The 12,122-nt window shown below is 36.6% G+C and overlaps 1 protein-coding gene across 17 annotated transcripts in view; it reads left to right on the top strand.

The window, feature by feature from the left end:
• Positions 1–12,122, top strand: part of eps8a (EGFR pathway substrate 8a, signaling adaptor) — a 40,112-nt gene that overhangs the window by 20,243 nt on the left and 7,747 nt on the right. For 8 of the 17 annotated variants that reach the window (XR_012355394.1, XR_012355395.1, XM_073838438.1 and 5 more), the window contains exons 4-20: positions 471–521; positions 843–910; positions 2,284–2,445; positions 2,516–2,665; positions 2,739–2,821; positions 2,903–3,039; positions 3,119–3,192; positions 4,317–4,443; positions 4,530–4,618; positions 4,699–4,773; positions 4,847–4,995; positions 6,870–7,038; positions 7,122–7,255; positions 9,940–10,048; positions 10,125–10,265; positions 10,407–10,442; positions 11,245–11,268. Coding sequence is in view for 15 of the 17 variants with exons in the window: in XM_073838438.1 (XP_073694539.1) it covers positions 471–521; positions 843–910; positions 2,284–2,445; positions 2,516–2,665; positions 2,739–2,821; positions 2,903–3,039; positions 3,119–3,192; positions 4,317–4,443; positions 4,530–4,618; positions 4,699–4,773; positions 4,847–4,995; positions 6,870–7,038; positions 7,122–7,255; positions 9,940–10,048; positions 10,125–10,265; positions 10,407–10,442; positions 11,245–11,268 (1,778 nt within the window). In the remaining 2 variants the exon portion in view is untranslated. The remainder of the gene's footprint in view (positions 1–470; positions 522–842; positions 911–2,283; positions 2,446–2,515; positions 2,666–2,738; positions 2,822–2,902; positions 3,040–3,118; positions 3,193–4,316; positions 4,444–4,529; positions 4,619–4,698; positions 4,774–4,846; positions 4,996–6,869; positions 7,039–7,121; positions 7,256–9,939; positions 10,049–10,124; positions 10,266–10,406; positions 10,443–11,244; positions 11,269–12,122) is intronic. The other 9 variants (XM_073838443.1, XM_073838441.1, XM_073838444.1 and 6 more) reach the window with 7 other exon arrangements.

Below are 12,122 nucleotides of genomic sequence, written 5' to 3'. Positions count from 1 at the left end.
TTAGTTACTTGAAAAAATACTAATTGCATTATTTAGTAACTAATAGCGTTATTTTGTTACTTTTTATGGAAAGTAATGCATTTTTATGGAAAGTAATCTCATTACATAACTCATGTTAGTTGTTATGCATTATCCCCAAAACTGATCGAGAGCATGGTTTCTCTTGATTTCGAGGTAAAATATGATTTTGACGTGTTTGTTGTCTGTCATTGCTGAAGGGCTGTAAGATGTGAGATGTTTTTGAGTCGCTGCAGGTGTCTGAAAATGTGTGTGTCGCATCACAGCAGAGGTTAAAGGTCACAGCGAAGAATCCTACTGTACATGTCAGTCACCCAGAGACTCACTGAGTGTGTGTGTGTGTGTGTGTGTGTGTGTGTGTGTGTGTGTGTGTGTGTGTGTGTGTGTGTGTGTGTGTGTGTGTGTGTGTGTGTGTGTGTGTGTGTGTGTTTTCTCTGCACCGTCACTCTCAGGAACAGATGGAGTGTATTTCCTGCACACCTCTGCCAAACACAAAAAGAAAGGTAGAAGCTGGTGTGTGTGTGTGTGTGTGTGTGTGTGTGTGTGTGTGTGTGTGTGTGTGTGTGTGTGTCCAATCTTCTCCTTTCCTGCTAGTTTCCCAGCTGAATCTGCACCTGCGTTATGAACTCTTGACATGTGTGTGATGTGTTGTGTTGTGTTGTGTGTGTCCATACGGAATCTGTTCCAGCAGATTGAGGCTGATTGTTCAGCTGCGTTGAGCTCCGGAATCACAACAGAAGATGAGAATAAATCTGCAGATTCCATCTGGACGCGCTTGTGCGTCTCTGGCGGCTATTATATAACTAGATCTGCTCTTTCCTCAGATCAAAGGAGGAACTACACCAAAAACAGCATCAACAGCCTGACGGACACGTCACAGTACCATGTGGAGGTAAGACACGTGAAGATCTGTTCACACCAATCAGTCTTTAAGGACATTTTATTCATGTTTTGCTGCCACTAGATATCCAGTGTTAATTCTGTGTCCTGAAGCGTGTTATTTTAGCATCCTTGAGATACTATTATAGTTTTTATTAATAATTAGAACCTACTTTTATTTTTAATTTTAATTCAAGTTTTAGTAATAATTTTTTGTCATTTCTGATATTTTTATACGTGTCTGTATATTTTTAATTTTTAATGCATCAAATTAAACTGAATGAAAATTAGAAATGTTGCCGTTTAAAATTTTTATAAAAAATTTATAAATTTTTATATTTTATTTTAATTTTAGTTAATGTTTGTTTTATTTCAAGTAAAATTTTTAATTTTAGCTTTTCATTGTAGTTAACTATCAGTTGGTTTTGTTTGGGAAAAAGTTTTAAATATCTGTTGTTTTTGTTTAAGAGATTAAATATCGATTTTGTTCTGTCAATTTTAGCGTCAGTATTTTTTTTTAGATAAAAGGGTAACACTTTACAATAAGGTTCATTAGTTAAACATTAATGTACTAACTAACATGAACTAACCATGAGCAATACATTTGTTACTGTATTTACTAATCTTCATTAACGTTAGTTAACGTAAATACAGTTGTTCATTGTTTGTTCGTGTTAGTTCACACTGCATTAACTAATGTTAACAAGATTTTAATAATGCGTTAGTAAATTTTGAAATTAACATTAACAAAGATTAATAAAAGCTGTATAAGTGCAGTTCATTATTAGTTCATGTTAACTAATGTGGTTAACTAATGTTAACTTATTGTAAAGTGTTACCGATTACAAGATTTAAATATCGGTTGGTTTTGTTCTGTTAAGAGACTTAAATATTGGTCGGTTTTGCTCTGATTAAATATTAAATGTCAGTCAGCTTTGTACTTTACTGTGAATGAATTATCATTCAGTTTATTTCTAATAAGACATTTAAATATTGGTTGCTTTTATTCTATTAAGAAATTAAAATATTGGTCATTTTTGTTCAAATGTTTAAATATCGGTTGTTTATGTCCAGTTAAGACAATAGCAGTTTTTCTTGTTCTGGTAAAAACACCTTTATTTCTATAGTGCTTTATATACTGTAATACAGATTGTTTCAAAGCAGGTTCACTGTAATAAACAGGAAAAAAACAGTGTTAATGTTGCAAAAGTCATAAATTGTGAAACAAATTCAGTTTTACCTCTAAAGCAGCTCTACAGAAGTCATTATTTAGATAAATTAAATTCAAGTTTTTTCACAGAGCATTAATTGTCTTTTAAACCACAAAATCTGTCTTTTCTGTTTGCTTTGAAACAATAAATGTGACTTGACTTGTGTCTCCTGGAGCATCTGACCACGTTTGTGATGGACCGAAAGGAGGCCATGCTGACCATCGAGGACGGCATCAGGAAGCTGCGTCTGCTGGACGCCAAAGGGAAGGTGTGGACGCAGGACATGATCCTGCAGGTGGACGGGAAAGCAGTCAGCCTCTTGGACAACGACAGCAAGGTACAACCCCACCGATCCACCGTTAGACCCCTGATGATATGCGAATGGCCTGATCACATGTGCGTTTCAGAACGAGCTGGAGAACTTCTCTGTGGCCTCGATCCAGCACTGTCAGGCCGTGATGAACGCCTGCAGCTACGACTCCATCCTGGCGCTGGTGTGTAAGGAGGCCGGCCAGGGCAAACCGGACCTGCACCTGTTCCAGTGCGACGACATCAAGGTCTGATCTCATCGCAGCGTTCGCCGCGTTCACGCGTTTGCTGAGTGCTGACCGTTTGCTTTGACTTCCTCAGGCCAATTTGATCCACATGGACATCGAAAGCGCCGTCAGCGACCATAAGGGCGGGAAAGTCAAGAAGCGTCCGGAGGTGCTAAAGTAAGTCCAGCGCTTGAATCATGTGAATTATGAAGATGCCTGTTGCCATGGTAACGCAGCATCCGTTTCTGTGTCTGTCAGAATGATCCTGAAGAGTGACGGAACCATCCCTCCGCCCCCAGGAGGCCCCGCCCCCGTGCCTCCAGGAGCTGTCAATCAAACAGACGGCAAGAGCCGAGTGGCCAGTTGGTCTGCGTGGACCAATGAGCAGCAGGAGAGTGAGTGGAGGCATGTCTGTTGATAACATTCGAGTTCCTGTTTCAGAGTCTCATATTGTGTTTTTGTGTTTGTCCTCAGATGATCCACAGAGGCATTACGCAGAGGTGGAAGGCTCTCCTGAGATGCGTGCAGCACAAGTGGACAGAGATGTGGTGAGTGTTTACACTGTTTACATCCTGTTCACATCCTGTTCCTGTCTGTCAGCCAATACTGCAGTCACTGCGGATTAACTGAGCCTGAAACTAACTTTTGGACACACCTGCCACACTGCAAAAAAGCTTTTTTAACTTCGATTTTTTTGTCTAGTTGCCAATATCAAGATGAGTAAAAATTATTGTCGTTTTCAGAAAAAACAAGTCAAAATTAAGTGCAGTTTTGTTCAAAACAAGCAAAATAATCTCCCAATGGGGTGAGAAAAATAATCTTGTTTTCTGTTTGAAATAAGATTTTCTTTGCTTTCCCCATTGGCAGATTATTTTGCTTGTTCTAAGCAAAAACTCACTTAATTTGACTGTTTTGTTTTCCTGAAAACAAGAAAAAATTTTTACTTGTCTATAAAATCCTTCTTGATTTAAGAATTTTTAGATATTTTGCCTGACAAAAGGATTTTTTGCCGTGCAATGGCTGGTGACTTAACGGCCATAAGTAGTTTTTTACAGGCTGTGAATCTCTATGTGCACATCGTTATTAAAAATACAGGCTGAACAATTTGGGAAAACAAACTACTCTGCAAAAAATGCTTTTCTTACTTAGATTTTGTTGTCTTATTTCCAGCCAAAATATCTAAAAATTCTTAAATCAAGAAGGATTTTCTTGACAAGTAAAAATTGTTTTCTTGTTTTCAGAAAAAACAAGTTAAAATGAAGGGATTTTTTGCTTAGCAAAGACAAGAATATTTTTCTTACCCCATAGGCAGATTATAAATTCACTTAATTTTAACTGGTTTTTTTTTTTCTGAAAACAAGACAATAATTTTTACTCGTCTAGAAAATCCTTCTTGATTTAAGAATTTAGATATTTTGGCTGGGAAAAAAAATCTAAGTAAGCATTTTTCATGACTTAATGGCCACAAGTAGTTTTTTACTGTATGTGCATGACTTCATTAAAAATACAAGCTGAACAATTTGGGGAAACAAACTAAATAGTGATTTTTCTTAATAAAATTGCAGCGGCCGTTTCTAATGCATTTTTTGATGGTTGTGCGAGAGCCACGTTGGTGTGTGTGTGTGTGTGTGTGTGTCGGCAGCAGATGGTAAAATACTGACGTGTGTTACAGCAAATCCTCAATCACATTCTGGACGACATCGAACACTTCGTCATCAAACTGCAGAAAGCTGCCGAGGCCTTTAATGAGCTCTCCAAACGCAAGAAAACCAAGAAGAGCAAAAAAAAAGGCCCTGGAGGTGAGCGTCTCCTCATATCGCTCATCCTCATCATCATCCTCATCCTCAGTGTATCATGAGTGTGTTTGCTGTATGTCTTTGATCAGAGGGTGTTTTGACACTGAGGGCTAAACCTCCGTCTCAGGAGGAGTTTGTCGACTGTTTCCAGAAGTTCAAACACGCCTTTAACCTGCTGGTGAGTGGCCAACATTTTTAGCAGGAAAATCTCATTTTGATTATCTGTGACGTGATTGTTTGTTTTGTTTGTTGCTCCAGGGGAAGCTGAAGAACCACATTCATAATCCCAGCGCTGTGGATCTGATCCACTTCCTGTTCAATCCTCTCAGACTGGTACGTCTTCTGATCACGTCTGTGTGGAAGAGCCGTTCTGTCTGACTTAGACTGACATTTCTGTGTCTCTCAGGTGATCCAGACGTCTGGAGGGGTGGATCTGGCTAAAAGTGTGATCGTCCCTCTGCTCACCAGAGAAGCCATCGACTTCCTGCACGCTGCGGGTTCGGCTGAGGAGAGACACCTGTGGGTCACGCTGGGAGACGGATGGACCAAATGCAGGTACTGGAGCATCTCTCTTAATGGAACAAAACTAACCAATATTTGATACTTTTTGTCAAACAAAATCAAACGACCAAATACTCAATCAAAATCTCTTATTTGCAAGAGAAAATTCTGAGAAAAAAGTTTGAATTGTGAGTTCATATCTTGCTATTCTGACTTTATAACTTGCATTTGCGAGTTTATATCTCACAATTCTGAGAAAAAAGGTCAGAAATGTGGGTTTATATCTTGCACTTCTGACTTTATAACTCGCAATTGCAAGTTTATATCATGCAATTCTGAGAAAAACGTCAGAAATGTGAGTTTATATCTTGCAATTCTGAGTTTATAACTCGCATTTGTGAGTTTATATCATGCAATTCTGAGAAAAACGTCAGAAATGTGAGTTTATATCTTGCAATTCTGAGTTTATAACTCGCAATTGCAAGTTTATATCATGCAATTCTGAGAAAAACGTCAGAAATGTGAGTTTATATCATGCAATTCTGAGAAAAACGTCAGAAATGTGAGTTTATATCATGCAATTCTGAGAAAAACGTCAGAAATGTGAGTTTATATCTTGCAATTCTGAGTTTATAACTCGCAATTGCAAGTTTATATCATGCAATTCTGAGAAAAACATCAGAAATGTGAGTTTATATCATGCAATTCTGAGAAAAAATGTCAGAATTGTGATTTTATATCTTGCAATTTGCAAGTTTATATCTCACAATTCTGAGAAAAAAGGTCAGAATTGTGAGTTGATATCTTGCAATTCTGAGTTCATAACTCACATTTGTGAGTTTATATCACGCATTTCTGAGAAAAAGGTCAGAATTGTGAGTTTCTGACTTTATAACTCGCAGTTGCAAGTTTATATCATGCAATTCTAAGAAAAAAGTCAGAAATGTGAGTTTATATCTTGCAGTTGTAAGTTTATATCACACAATTCTGAGTAAAAAGGTCAGAATTGTGAGTTTATATCTTGAAATTCTGAGAAAAAAGTCAGAATTGTGTTTATGTCTTGCAGTTCTGACTTATAACTCCCAATTGCAAGTTTATATCACGCAATTCTTTTCAGAAAAGAAAGTCAGAATTGTGAGATAGTAACAAGTCGCAATTACCTTTTTTTTTTTTTTTTTATTCTTTATTCAGTGGTGGAAACGGGCTTCCATATATATTTAAATCTGTTACCACCAGAGTGGCCAATATTTAAATAATTTAACAAACAAAACTGACTGACATTTAAAAAAGTTTTTAAAGAGCAAAACTAGCCATTATTAATGTCTCTTAACAGAACAAAAAACATTCAGTATTTAAACTGACTGATATTCAAATGTTTTAACCAAATATTTAAATCCTCTAACCGAATGAAAATGTCATATATTGAATTCTTCTAAACGAACAAATTCAACTGATACAGAATAAAAACAACTAATATGTAAATGTCTTATTAGTAAAATTTATTAGCAGAACCAAACCATCCAACACACTGCAAAAAATGCTTTTCTTACTTAGATTTTTTTGTCTTGTTTCCAGCCAAATTTTCTTGTTTTCAGAAAAGTTAAAAGTCAAAATTAAGCGAGTTTTTGCTTGGAACAAGCAAAATAATCGGCCAATGGGGTAAGCAAAAAAATCTTATTTCAAACAGAAAACAAGAATATTTTTCTTACCCCATTGGCAGATTATTTTGCTTGTTTCAAGAAAAAACACTTAATTTTGACTTTTTTTTTTTTCTGAAAATCCTTCTTGATTTAAAGGAAACACTCTACTTATTTTGGAAATAGGCTCATTATAATATGTAATATGTCCAAAGCAGACGCAGTAATATCACGCAGCACATCGCAGCACAATGTGACCAACTTCATGCACTTGTCTTGTCTTGTGTTGAGGTTGGAGTGGCCGAAGGATCACCCGTTTCCTTCGCACACGCTGCGTTTCCGAGACGGCTGGGAGCCGCCGGTGCTGGTGTCTCGTGAGCAGGATGTGGCTCAGCTGGCGGAGAGGCTTGGCGCGGCGCAGACCGAAGTTCAGAGACCTGTGGACAGACCGCCGCTCGAAGTGAGACACACTTTCCCCTTTAACACTTACGGTGTGACTCGGTAAAGTACTTGTTAAAGTGAAAGTATTTTCTCTCCCGACAGCAGCCGGTGGTCCAGGACTTCCCCCACGCAGACGGGTACGGCTACAGTAACACTTCTTACAAGCGTTTGCACCAGCTGGAGCCAGACTTGGCCGTGGCCGCTTTTAAACACGCGGTCAGCCGTCATGTAGATAGGTAAAACCCACCTGGGTACGAGCGACCGCACCGCGCGCCCTGGAGAACCGACTCACCGCGCTGAGCTTCTGGGTCTGTTTTGGGTTCACTCTGCTTCTCTAACTCTCAGCTCTGACCTCAACTTTCAATCTGTTAAAGTGTCTGGGTTTCTGTCTTCAAAAAGACTCTCTTCCCGACTCATTCTTGAGCTCTGAGACGCTCCTCCACGGCGGCAGCGGTCGGGCAATATTGACATTCATCAGTAGATTCAGCATTTAAAGAGAGCAAGCTTGTGTTTGAGAGATTACGCACACTGCAAAAAATACTTTTCTTACTTCGATTTTTTTTGTCTTGTTTCCAGCCAAAATATCTAAAAATTCTTAAATCAAGATGGATTTTCTAGACAAGCTAATAACAAATGATGTCGTTTTCAGAAAAAACAAGTCAAAATTAAGTGAGCACTGCAAAAAATGCTTTTCTTACTTAGATTTTTTGTCTTGTTTCCAGCCAAAATATCTGAAAATTCTTAAATCATGATGGATTTTCTAGAGGAGTAAAAATTATTTTCTTGTTTTCAGAAAAAACATGCCAAAATTAAGTGATTTTTTGCTTAGAACAAGCAAAATAATCTGCCAATGGGGTAAGAAAAATAATGTTATTTCAAACAGAAAACAAGATTGTATTTCTTACCCCATTGGCAGATTATTTTGCTTGTTTCAAGCAAAAACACACTTAATTTTGACTTGTTTTTTTCTGAAAACAAGACTAATTTTTACTCGTCTAGAAAATCCTCCATGATTTAAGATTTTTTAGATATTTTGGCTGGAAACAAGACAAAAAAATCTAAGTAAGAAAAGCATTTTTTGCAGTGAGTTTTTGCTTTCTGTTAAATTTCAAACAGAAAACAAGATTATTTTTCTTAAAATAAAATCTGCCCGTATTATTCAGCTTGATTCAGGCAAAAACACACTTAATTTTGACTATTTTTTCTGAAAACAAGACCATTTTTACTCGTCTAGAAAATCCTTCTTGATTTAAGAATTTAAAGTAAGAAAAACATTTTTTTGCAGTGCAGCAAATATAATGTTCTTTCTCAGTATTTTTTGTCTTGTTTTGCAGTACAAATATGACTTTCGACAGAATTTAAGCTGTTTGCATTAACAGCCAATTTTAAATTAAAAAAAGAAAAAGACAAAAATGTCCTAAGAACATGTAAGTTTAGTAAAAGAAAACTTATTTCACATGGTTAGTTCAAATTGTCACATGACCACGTCACATTTCCTGTTTGTACCATGAGATGATAAAGGTTGCATCAAAGCTCCAAAACATAAGGCTGGTAAAGTATGTTAACATAAAGATATGACAAAGATTTGTGGTGCACATCACCTCTAAGGTGTGTAGTGTTAATATATAAATTCACATATATTCATGTTTTTGTTGTGTGGTCATAGATTGAGTAAACATGTTGACGGTCACAATTGTGAGCGGTGGGATAACAGTGAACTTGCACTGCAAAAAATGCTTTTCTAGCTTAGATTTTTTGTCTTGTTTCCAGCCAAAATATCTAAAAATTCTTAAATCAAGAAGGATTTTCTAGACAAGTCAAAATTATTTTCTTGTTTTCAGAAAAAAAACAAGTCAAAATGAAGTGAGTTTTTGCTTGGAACAAGCAAAATAATCGGCCAGTGGGGTAAGCAAAAAAATCTTATTTCATTTTCTTACCCCATTGGCAGATTATATTTGCTTGTTTCAAGCAAAAACACTTAATTTTGACTTGTTTTTTTTCTGAAAACAAGACAATTTTTACTCGTCTAGAAAAATCCTTCTTGATTTAAATTATTTTAGATATTTTGGTTGGAAACAAGACAAAAAAATCTAAGCTAGAAAAGCATTTTTTGCAGTGTAGGTTTACAATATAAATCTAACTGCAGTTGTTGAAGATTGCAATAACAAAATATTGCACTAAATCAAAAGTTCAAATGTTACAAATAAGTTACAATATTGATGTTGCAATATTAGTAGCACTAATATAACAATTTGAAGATGTATGTTACAATAAAGTAACAATTTTGAAATACGTTGATGATTATATTTTTTGTCTTTTATCTCAGTATTCTTATCAGTGTTGTATAAGGGGTTTTCTTTTTATGCATAATAGTACACCTAGTACACCACAGTTTAAAATAGCTTTATGACTGCAGAAATATGTTAATTCAGTTATCACATTATCCCACCGCTCACAATTGTGACAAAAAAATAATAATAATAATTATTGATTATTTCAAAGATAAAATATGATTTGGATATTTTCATGTCTGTGGAAAATTTGGGATTAAACAGGTTAAGCTTAAACTCACTAAATTTTGATTATTATTTCAGAAAACAAGGCAAGAAAACAAAATCGTTACACATTTTGCTTCTCAAATAAATGTACTGAAATTTTTTTTTTTGCATCAAAGCTCCAAAACATAAAGCTAGTAAAGTATGTTAACATAAAGATATGACAAAGAATTGTGGTGCACATTAAATGGGTTAAGCTTAAACTCACTTAATTTTGATTATTATTTCAGAAAACAAGGCAAGAAAACAAAATCGTTACACATTTTGCTTCTCAAATGAATGTATCTTTTTGTACTGAAAAACAAGACAATTTTTTTTTAGCAGCGGGTTCCATTTGCTGAGGTTTATAGACTTTTTCTCTTCAGGAACCTGGAGGCTCAAGGCCGGACTCAGAAAAACTTTGCCAAATCCAGATACGACTTTGTGGCCAGAAACAACACTGAACTGTCAGTAATGAAAGACGAGGTTGTGGAGGTACGTCACCGGATGATGATATTCTGACGTCAGTGGCATGTTCTGTCCTTTGACGCGTTGATCCGATTAACCGCAGGTGCTGGACGACAGGAAGCAGTGGTGGAAAGTGCGAAACGGGACGGGCGCTACAGGATACGTGCCAAACAACATCCTGGAGATCAGCAGGGCGGTGGACGTCACGGGCCGCGGGGAGCCCATCTACAGCCACACCATACAGGTGACACACACACACAAACACACACGAGACGATTTTGTCTGCATGCTGCTCTCATTTTATTTTGGTTTCATTTCATCTTCTTGTTTTACCATGTCATAGAATTATTGAATTATTGTTTGTGTTCATCTGTTCATCCTAAAGCTAATGATGCCAAAAAAGGAATTTGAGTTGTTTAAGGTAACAAGTGTGTGTGTGTTCAGTTTGTTTTGATTTCCTGCATTAGTTCAGTTTATCTCCCTGTGTGTGTGTGTGTGTGTGTGTGTGTGTGTGTGTGTGTGTGTGTGTGTGTGTGTGTGTGTGTGTGTGTGTGTGTGTGTGTGTGTGTGTGTGTGTGTGTGTGTGTGTGTGTGTGTGTGTGAGTGTGTGTGTGTGTGAGTGTGTGTGTGTGTGTGTGTGTGAGTGTGTGTGTGTGTGTGTGTGTGTGTGTGTGTGTGTGTGTGTGTGTGTGTGTGTGTGTGTGTGAGTGTGTGTGTGTGAGTGTGTGTGTGTGTGAGTGTGAGTGTGTGTGAGTGTGAGTGTGTGAGTGTGTGTGTGTGTGTGTGTGTGTGTGTGTGTGAGTGTACCTTGTTTTTGTGACATATCAGGACACAAATTGGTGTAATAACATGGGTATGACATAGGTATTACAAGGAGAGGGTGACTTATGAGGACATTGCCCATGTCCCCACTTTTCAAAAGGCTTATAAATCATACAGAATACATTTTTTTGAGAATGTAAAGATATGCACAGTCTCCTGTGAGGGCTAGGTTTAGGTGTAGGGAAGGTGTAGGGTGATAGCAAATATCGTTTGTACAGTATAAAAACCATTACGTCTATGGAATGTCCCCACAATTCACAAAAACAAACATGTGTGTGTGTGTGTGTGTGTGTCTGTGTGTGTGTGTGTGTGTGTGTGTGTGTGTGTGTGTGTGTGTGTGTGTTGTTGTTAAATTGAATTTTTGAATTAAATTGAATGTCACTCTTCATTTTTCTCTCAAGCAATTACTGGGCGAGTTAAACGAGGTAACTGAATTATTCCAGTCAGTGAAACACTCATAATCAAATGTCTCATTATGTTTTGACATACCATGTATATTATCTGTCTGTGTAAAGACCGGTTAGGCATTTCAATTATTGATACAATATAATTAATACTGTTATAATTAACTACTTTTGTAACTATAACATAGTTATAATTAACTATGTGTGTCTCAAGGGCCATTTACACAGAAAGCATCTTTGCATCTAAAAACATGAGATGCAGGGGTGTAAAAAATCCTGTAATTTCCTTTTTTTACTTGGCAATTTAACAGTTACTTTTCTTAAATGAGCCTCGGAAATGAGATGCAACAAATATTGTTTACACGGTCATCAAGGATACACAGAGTGAATGTGGGCAGCCGAGACTTGAGCTCAGTGATCATACACGTCTGTCTAGTGTGTTTTTACCTAAAAAACAATGGAAAAATAGCACATTTGAATCTGTGTGAATGGCCCCTTTAAGACCTCATGAAATCATATTTGTGTATTTAATGAGCTCATCTGTGATGATAAATGCTTAAAATTTGGTTTATTTTGTCCGATCAAAGTTGATCATGTGATGTAGACTAGGGATGCACTGAATGTTTGGCAACCGAAATTATTCGGCTGAAAATAGCAAATGGGTTTTCCGCCAATATAAAAGTCAGCATTCATAAATGTTAGTATTGTGATTTTACTGTTGTTCTGTAAAATAAAATAAAAAAGTAAGACAAAAATAATGATAACAAATAACAATGATTCCAACAGCTCTATTAATACATCTATTTTAACATTCTCCTTTGCTTAGCGAGGCTGCATTTATTTGTACATTAAAAACACATGCCTGATTCAAGAAG

This window comes from Garra rufa, chromosome 4 (assembly GCF_049309525.1).
Source record: "Garra rufa chromosome 4, GarRuf1.0, whole genome shotgun sequence".
In the NCBI taxonomy this organism is placed as follows: domain Eukaryota; kingdom Metazoa; phylum Chordata; class Actinopteri; order Cypriniformes; family Cyprinidae; genus Garra; species Garra rufa.
This window is presented reverse-complemented; position numbering and strand designations above follow the sequence as displayed.